This window comes from Myzus persicae, unplaced genomic scaffold (assembly GCF_001856785.1).
Source record: "Myzus persicae strain clone G006 unplaced genomic scaffold, MPER_G0061.0, whole genome shotgun sequence".
Classification (NCBI taxonomy): Eukaryota; Metazoa; Arthropoda; class Insecta; order Hemiptera; family Aphididae; genus Myzus; species Myzus persicae.
In genome coordinates, this window is record NW_019103250.1 from 215,766 (window position 1) to 225,335 (window position 9,570).

At 41.4% G+C, this 9,570-nt stretch overlaps 1 protein-coding gene across 1 annotated transcript in view; it reads right to left on the reverse strand.

Moving 5' to 3' along the window:
• The window catches only part of LOC111034078 (protein split ends), a 54,448-nt gene extending 46,135 nt beyond the window's left edge, over positions 1-8,313 (reverse strand). The window contains exon 1 of the mRNA XM_022315105.1: positions 8,231-8,313. Coding sequence (XP_022170797.1) covers positions 8,231-8,313 — 83 coding nt within the window. The remainder of the gene's footprint in view (positions 1-8,230) is intronic.
• Positions 8,314-9,570: the final 1,257 nt, after the last annotated feature.

Sequence of the window (9,570 nt, forward strand, 5' to 3'; positions counted from 1 at the left end):
TTTATTTTAAATCGCTATTTGGTATACCATTCGGACATGGGATTAAGATAAAATTATAGGTGCAATTGGGCGGCTAAAAGATTTTCACTAATAAAATGATGACGTTGGCATAATCCGCCACAATATTTTGCTGCATAGTGAGCTAATTACATAAATGCAATTAATATTGAAAATGTAACTTATACTCCAGAACTGACCAATTCATAAAAACAAAAATAATAATTTTACCATTAAGAAAGATTACGAACAAGGTCAACTTCTTAAGAATTATGAACGTAGTACACAGTATGAACAATATTTTCAAATCGGAATAAAAAAATAAATAAAAAATAAACAGAAACACATGCTTAGTATAATCGATATGTTCGGCCAAAATGGGATATGGTATAGTTTTTGTCGAGGTTTTTGTTTTGGTATAAATGGTAAACATAATTGATAATTTTCTTACTCGACCTTCAACGTTTTAAATATCTACGAAAAATATAATTAAACTATATGTGCTTTAGCGCAAATTAAAACTTTAATTTATTGCATAAAAAATCAAAAATAAATGGATAAATTATAATTATTCAAGACTATTCACACTCTCGTCAAATGCATTTATTACATCATATCTTTTACAGTGTATATAGTATTAGTAACATTTATTTAAGGTTTCTGTTTATTAACGCATCATAAAATAAACTGAAGAACTTTTAACACTTGAACAATTTTAATTTAGATAAGAAACTAAAAAGCACATCTAGCATATACTTATAGAGTTATAATATATTAATTAAATTCAACTTTTAACGATTCGTTATTTAGTATCAGATGCTATGATATACATATAGGTGTTTCTAACAGGGGTAAGCAAAAAACAAAAAGCATAATTCACGTACACATCGATTATCTGCCCACTATTTTGTGTGCAATGGAATGTCCTGCGATTTCACAAGGGGAATACAAAATAAATATACGAATGCAGACGGTACACACGCCACGGGGGTTGGGTCGACACTCCTCCTATGGTTATATCATATAATATGTATTATATTTTACAAGGCCATATTTGCCGAACGTAAATATATGTACGACGTTGAATTTTCGCACCACGAAATGCGAGTGTTTAGATTGGAACGAGACCGAATAAACAACAACAACAACAACGGCGGCAGCACAGGCGAAATAAAAACTCATACCGTCTGTATTAATAATATAACATTATTATCATTATTATTATTATTATGATTATTATTATTACACAGGAACCCAACCGCAAAAACTACAACAGTGTATCGCGAAATTCGTCTGCGGAACGACCGAAGGCTATACTACGCGCATTCTTACGGAAACGTAAAATCGTTCGGTATCGTTGTACAATAACTTACTGCCGGCATTCGTGTCTCGTCATTAGCGTATACCAGCAGAGTATCTCGCTGGTCGCTACGATGTAACGAAAATAATCATGCGGTTAACGAAAACCATAAAACGCGTATTATTTTATGATCCGTAGTCTAATTCAATCGGATATTTATTTATAACACAAACTGCGCACCTCAAAGAACGTATACAATAATATCTCGATACCAAGAAGAGACTCATTAGAACATAGAACACGTCATGTCATGTCGCAAACATACTATATGGATATGTGTAAGCACGACCACATGCGGGTCATAAACGATACCAAGAAGAATAAACTATGTAGAAACCTTTAAATTTGTGGTTTTCGCGACGAGCATGGAAATAGGAAGAGTTGGACGGAGAGAAAAACGAAAATGAAGAGGTATAGAACTGTAAAATACAAACGTACGCTTGGATGCGATTAGAACGAGGCGTTGGAAAACGGTTGGATATGCTCTACAACACCCGGCAGAAGACTTGCATAATATAATTACATATGGTTAAGTATGCCGGCAGGAAAGAAAACTGCGGGACGCCCTCAAAAACTTTGTATGGGATAAAATATTAAAAAATGATGCAAGGGTAAAACCATTTAAGGAACTCCATAGAAAAGACGAGCAATCGGTGAGAACGGATAGAATTGGGTTGAAGAAAAAAATTTTTTTATAAATATCAACATCGTTAATGTTATTATTTGAATAAACTAAAATATAATATTATGTTGTATGCCTGCGGCGTGTGTGGTGTTCAGGTCTCGCAGCAGTAAATAAAAGAGGGATTGCACGCACACAATGCGTGACTCCGACTATAGTAAATATATATATATATTATATGAAGTCTCTCCGGGTATCTGTGCTGACGCAATATTATATGGAGAACAGTCGCGAGGGGAATGTATTATTCTTTTAGCTGCGTATAATAATATAATACATGGGGTTGTCCCCCAAACGCTACCGCTCTGCTGTCGCGCCGCCGCTGGTAGAGGAGGCGCAATACACCACATTACACGTCCGTGCGTATACGCACAAGCACGCACGCGCTTTAGACCCGACGAATGTGCGCCCTTTTACGCAGCAGCATTCTCTCTCTCGATCCCTCCCGACCCCCCTCACAACGACGCACAACATTCGGCTCGAGAAATCAATAGACGTTATCACCCGCGGGAGAGGAACACTCACGGCCAACGCCGTGGCCACTAGCCACTGCGCCACGCCGTTTCGACCTGTAAATTCCACGCTGTTCCGGCACACGAGACGTGCAAATGCGACACGGCGTAAAAATGCGACACGGCAATCCCCCTCTTATCCTCTCATCGCCGAACACAATTCGATCACGTGTTTCTCTCCGAACAATAATATAATGTCTAATAATAATAATAATAATAATAATACGGCCGTACAGCATATTATGGGGGAAACTCACTCGTGTTGAGCTACACGGTGAACAACGCACACACACGCGAGCGCGCGTTAGCAACGGATAAAGTCAATAAAAACGTACCCGGTGTGCTGCTGTTTTATTACGGGGTTATATTATAGTTATAGTATATTATACTGAAGTATAAATGTATTATTACTTTTAACGACGAGTTGGGTCTTCGGACCGGCGTATGGCAGTAGGTTAGGTTTTTTTTATATTATATATTATTATGATAAAACAAAAACGACGATTCTAAAAACCGGAAACAGACGGAGAAAAAAACGAACGATGATGCACAAAAGACACGATACACATCACCTGCCCGAGAATAATATTATACTGTCTTATTATTAAATTCAAAAACATGCTAATAGGTCTGGAACAATTACCCTCCAGCCGTTATACTTATGACGACGCTATATATACAAAAGAAAATTACCTCCTCAGTTTTCACGAACAGAGAGAAAGAGAGGGAGAGACATGCGGCATTATTTTATTTTAACCTTTATTTTTGTTCCCATCAACATTTTTACCGATGTGAATAAAACTACTCTGTAGTCTGTCATCACAATAATTGTACTAGTACGACGATGGCGTTACTACAACACAATAATATTATGCGATTAGGTTGATTACTGATTAGGAAACTCATCATAGTTCTCCTCGTGACCTCTCTACTAGAGCATAACTGGTATTTTTCGTTGACATAATAATATCAGTTATGACAAACCTCTACTAGACCCGCGCAGATAGACCGCATGTCACCGGCACGATATTATAATAATTTATAACCTTCGTTTTCAATGATCGTCCTGACCACGGATAACCGAGCGATAATATACCGAGTAGGAAACAACGAGTGATGAATCTCTCGTGTGTGTTTGTTTTCATTACGGTATGAGGAGGAGAGAACCGTGTGGCCCTCGGCAGAGAGTAGTAGTGTTTTCGACGGTAAAAAACAAACGATTTATAATTTTCAAAAACACGTAGTTAACACACCGCGGTGTATGTGTGCGTGTGTAACTCGTATTTTTACCTACATTTTTGGCAACGACACCGTCGGCGAAGGGACACTGTGCCAGGTCGAGTGAACAAAAATTAATAACTACTCGTTAGCCGGACGCCCACCTTTGTTGCAACGCGCGTCAGCCGCCACGGCCCGGTGGACGAGAACAATACTCATTACCCGCTAAAAAAATATATTATATTATTATTGTTTTTCAGTAATAGTCTAGATACTTTTATCGAGAACGACGATTTTAGCAACATTTTCACAAACAACACACATTGTCCCGCGTAGGTACAGATTGAAACGTTTTCTTTATTTTCATTAAATATCATCAAGTGTAGGTGGTATCTATTATTATCATTTTTTTTAATTATCATATTTGTAGCCCGGGGGCCCACCTGTCGGTCGTAATTCACAGGACCAGTGTGATTAGAAACATTTTCGGTTATTAAAATTCTTATAAGCGATGCCCTGCGTTTAGTCCATGGACAACGGACGCGGACCGGACGGTGTTTAAGCAGTGAACGCACGTTGAGCGTACGCCCGACGAATATACTATGACACGAGACGTACAACAAGCGCCGAATAATAAATATAATAAAATAACAATATAATATTATGATGATATTTATATTTCGGGGATAAGAGAAGTACACGTACGTGGTGTTTCACAATTGTCGTTGAACACATACGCACACAAACGCTCACGCGTGATGACAATAATATTCGGCGGTCCGGATACTTTGTTTTGGTTCTGGCGGCACAAAAATAATATGCGATTATTTTCGATAAGAAAAAATAAATAAATCGTATCGTTTCCACGCCTGCACTAACCTATAGGCTAAAATATACTATTATTTACTGGTTAGTCGGCGGAGGAGTGTTGGTTTAGTCGTTTTTTGTACACGAACTACTAAGACCGCCTAATATCCTATACCGTTTTCCGAAAGCAATATTGTTATTATGTTTTTTTTTCCGCCGACAATACCTGACTGAATAGCCTCTTCTCTCGGGACGCAGCGGAGAAGAGAGAGGATAACCGAACGTCGTTTCTACTCTACAAAATCGATTTTCGCTACGATTTCAAGCCGAGCAGCAAACAGGTCGCGTCCGCCGCGGTGTGCGCGCAAAATTGTCGTCGTTAAAGCACACACACGCACGCACACACACACATTAAACGTCGTCGTTCGTTTTCTTTGGCCAACGCTTTCTTTTCGAAACGAAAATATATTTATGTTTTCATTGGGAAAGACAAATAATGATCATAATAATAAAAGCATCGCGTTTCCGCAACGTCCTTGTCGGCGGCGAATAGGTACACACGAAAGTACGAAACATGGTAAAATAAGTGCCGCGCACGCACGCAACACCGTCGTCATATTTTCGACGGCGGCGCGTTTAAAATAATACGTAGTACGTACGTCTAGCTAATAATAACTCGTTAATAAAGTAGGAGCCATGTGATGGCGCGGCCACCCGCCCGTCGGCCGCAAACGCTCGAGCGCGGCACTGAACAGGTTAACCTCGCGCGCGATCGGACCACGGACCACGGTCTACACTCAACACACGCCGCTGTGGCGCACAGGGCCGTTTCGTCGTTGTCGATAATAATATATTTAATAATAATGAAAAACACATCCGAATTAAATGTGAAACGAAATAAAAACTGTGAAAAACATTATACAAATACATAAAATAATAATATGACGGAGAGAGTGAGCCCGACACCGACCCTACGGGTGGTTTCCTTTCCCCGGACGCTTGTGCGTGTCGTGTTGTACCGACGAAGGGGCTAAAAAATTATTTACCCCTCACACGCGCGCGTCCCCTCGGAGAAAACGAGAGAAACGAGCTGTGTTTTGTATACAAACACAAAAGGGCCGAGAGAGAGAGAGGGAGCGCGCGCGCACGCAACATTTCCTGGACGAGAGGCAGAGAATAAAACGTGTGCGTACGACGCGTATTATACTAAAAAATATTTTCCGTGTTTGTTCGATGGGCGCGCACGGAAAACGAATGAATGAGTGATCGGGTTGAGACTTGAATGGGCCGCGCGTGGCGGCAGACGGAATAATATTGTTTATATTTAGATTAATAACACATCAACTATCTATATATTAGATTACAATACAGTTCGTCTGTACCGAGCAATGTTAACACATTTGGTCATTGTCGACATAAGCCGGATAAAATCAACAAACATTATAGCCATGCGTTTTACCTAATGTGTGGGTTTTTTTGTCTGTATAAGCATCAGATATCAACACAATTCGGATAATGTTATTAACGTTACACAATAAGTAATAGCTCGTCAATTATAGTAAATAATGTTAGAAGTTCTAATTCGATGCGATAATAACATTTTATTCTATATTTAAAATATGAAGTGTATATATAGTGCACAAAAATAAGATACACGTATTGATGTTGTGTCATCAGTATCTAACTCATTAAAAGCTATACATTATTGAATAATATTTTACTCTTACTATATTTTAATGATATGTCTTTAATCACAAATTTTATCTTGTACCTGTAATATTGTTATTAAATTTAATTTTTTAATTTATCTCATGGCTTATATTATATTCTTAAATTGTTAAGGCGTCATCAAAAGGTCCTAAGCTAATAATATCATATTATCCGGCTAATGTTAGCATTGACCAACATTTAATAATATTCATGGCGACTAACGATTTGGCCAATGTGTCGACATTATCCAAACGTTAACATTATCCGTAACATGTATATTTTAATGCACGCATATTTACGTAAGTACTATATTATTAAAGCACTTCACTACCTATACCCATTATACAGCACATCCGAACGTGGACAGAAATACTAGCAAGCGCGTACACACACACACACACACACACACACTCACTAGATAACTATTGCGGTATTTAACGTGGAAAACGGCGGCGACCTTGACATTTGAAGGAGTTTTGTTATTTTTCTGTAAAAATAAATTTAACGTCAACGTTTCCACGTTGAAAACCGTCCGAATCCACACCGAAGACCGACAGTGCGGTATCCAATAAGTCGGACGATGGGGTAGCACCAAATACCGATAGACTTCACCGACAGCCAACGTCGTCGTGGCGGAGAGGTGACGACGAGAGCACTGAAGCAGTGACGATGATTTTTGTTTTTGGCAAATGCGATATTCAACGTCGTCGGCGGGCAACGTGTGCAAAAGAGATGTGGCGCTCGCGAACGTACGTAACAAATCGGATTTATTATCGTATTTAGTAAATTCAAGACGAGTACCTATTTATAATAATATCATCGCCGGGTGATTTTTCTTTTTAATTGTCATTCGTGCAGTACCGTAAGTTGTTGTTATTGTTATTATTATCTTCACGCGGGTGACCTATTATTCATTTACGGATTGTATAATAACAGAATAATAATTTCAAGTAATAAACGAGAATAAATCAAAGAAAAAACTTATCGTTTCACAAATGCCAACCTTGAAACGGTTTATCAAACGAACACAATCGTCGCAATCGAGCCACAAACGTTTTCAGACCGAGTACGAGACGACTGCGTCGTACTCTATTCTCTACAGAGTTATAATACCGTGTCCGGAGACACGACCGATTGCCGCCGCCGCTATTATAATATTTAAGTATGTTGGATGGTTATATTATCATATTATTGTTGTTGTGTATGCACTTATTATATTATTATATATATGGACGGTCGCGTACACCCAAACCGTTCGAACAACAAAAGGTGAAATCCACAACAATATTCGATTTCCGACCACTACTCGCCATTCGCAGGTAACCGCACGAGTAACACGGTACAAGGTATAAAATATATACTACGAAAGCCGGATGCATCACAGGGCCAAAGAGGACGATTTCGATTAATTCTGACACGTCATTGCACGTTGGAGCAGACACCCCTACGATTTCAATACAACGAATCTCGCACATCTCCCACACTATTATAGTGCCCAAAAGTAACCACAGCACACGTGTGACCCACGAGTTCACTATCCGGGGAACCCAGTGTCGCTGACGTGGGCAGAAGTAGTCGGGTGACCGGCGCTCATGTGGTTGCTGAGATGATCGTGTCACGGCGATGACGTTTGCCGCGTGTACAAGCTCGCACACTGATAACGCGCCGGACGAGCCACGAGGAGAAGTCCACTCCTCCGGTTACCTGCAGTAAATCCTCCGGGGTAGAGGGTGGGCGGGTACAGCCCCGTCAGTACAACAAACCTTAACCACTTTGACTCGAGTGTTTAAGTCTTACAACTGTTTTTGTTTTGTTATTAATTTGTTTATCAACAATATCACTACATTATCATTATCATCAAAACCAACCTGTACGTCGTTACATAGGTAAATACCTATTATTAATATTATGTGGGTACACTAGGTACACAACACGTCAACTCACCTCTTGAAGTGCTCGCGTATTTTCTCTTCGCGTATATTGTCCGGCAGGTTTCCGACCCAAAGATGGCGAGTCTCCCTAACCATTATGTCGCCAACTCTTCATCATTCGGGAACACGCCCAAACACACAGGTCGCGCACAACGATTCCACCGCGGTCCCACGGATTCCGGTACGAGAAAATCACACACTCGCTCACACGCACTAAGCACGCCAGAAACGGCGGCGGCGGCGGAAACGAAAAACCGAGTGCTTTACGCTAACATCGCGGTCGAACCACACACGCGCGCGCACCGCAACGACGACGACACCCTGTACGAAATCACACGCGCACAGTATACTCCTCGCAGCACACTCGAGACGACACACTTGCCGTGTGTGCGCAGCGTGACAGTGACAATATGACGATTGCCTACGATAACCCGAACACAGAAAACACCGAACCAAACTGCACTGGAATATTAATTTATATTTTCACATCGGCACGTCCGTTTCGGGCAAAATTCGAAAAAGGAAAAAAAATAAATAAATAAACGAAATAATAATATTAAAAACGCACACGCGGCGAACAAAAATAAAAATTACTCGGTCAAAACACGGATTTCGAACAACACACACCAAAGCTATATATTATTATTATTATTATTATTATATTTATATACGATACATATATATATATCGTTGAACGAGTCGACACTGGTGAAGGATGAAATACGCGACACGCGTGCTCGTGTGTATCTCATCGGCGAATGCGGCCGTAAGCCCGTAAGCGTAGCTGCCACGGTTTGTTGACGGGTCCACTCCCCCACCAACCGTCACAGCCGCCACCGACGTTGCCGACACCGCCGCCGACGCCGCGGACGCGGCCGCCGTGCGCCCCACTGCCGCGGTCGTGTGGTACGGCCGTTCGCCGCCGGGCGCTGACGTCACCGCGCGAACCCGTCGTCGACCGCCGCCACCGAAATGCTTGGCGGGTCGGCGGGCCGCGGGGGTGAGCCGCCGCCGATCGAAACCGCAGGACGAAAACAACGCACTCCTCCCACTTATTAACGCCGCTCCGGGTCGGGCGAATCCATCGTAGCCGTTCTTTGGGGTACGGGACCGTGTTCGGACACCGGTTTTTTGGACGTGACTCAATATCTACTAGGCCACCGCATGAGTTTTTCTCGCTCGCTCCGCTCACGCTCCCGTGCCACACTCGGTCTATCCGTCTCAGTCGCTCCACTCGTGTACGCTCACGACGACCATAATAATAATAATAATAGCGACGTGTATAAAAGCGGCCGGTCTTCATACTCTACCCCCGCCCCCACCAATGGGCCCGTCACAAAAGCAAACGGCCGC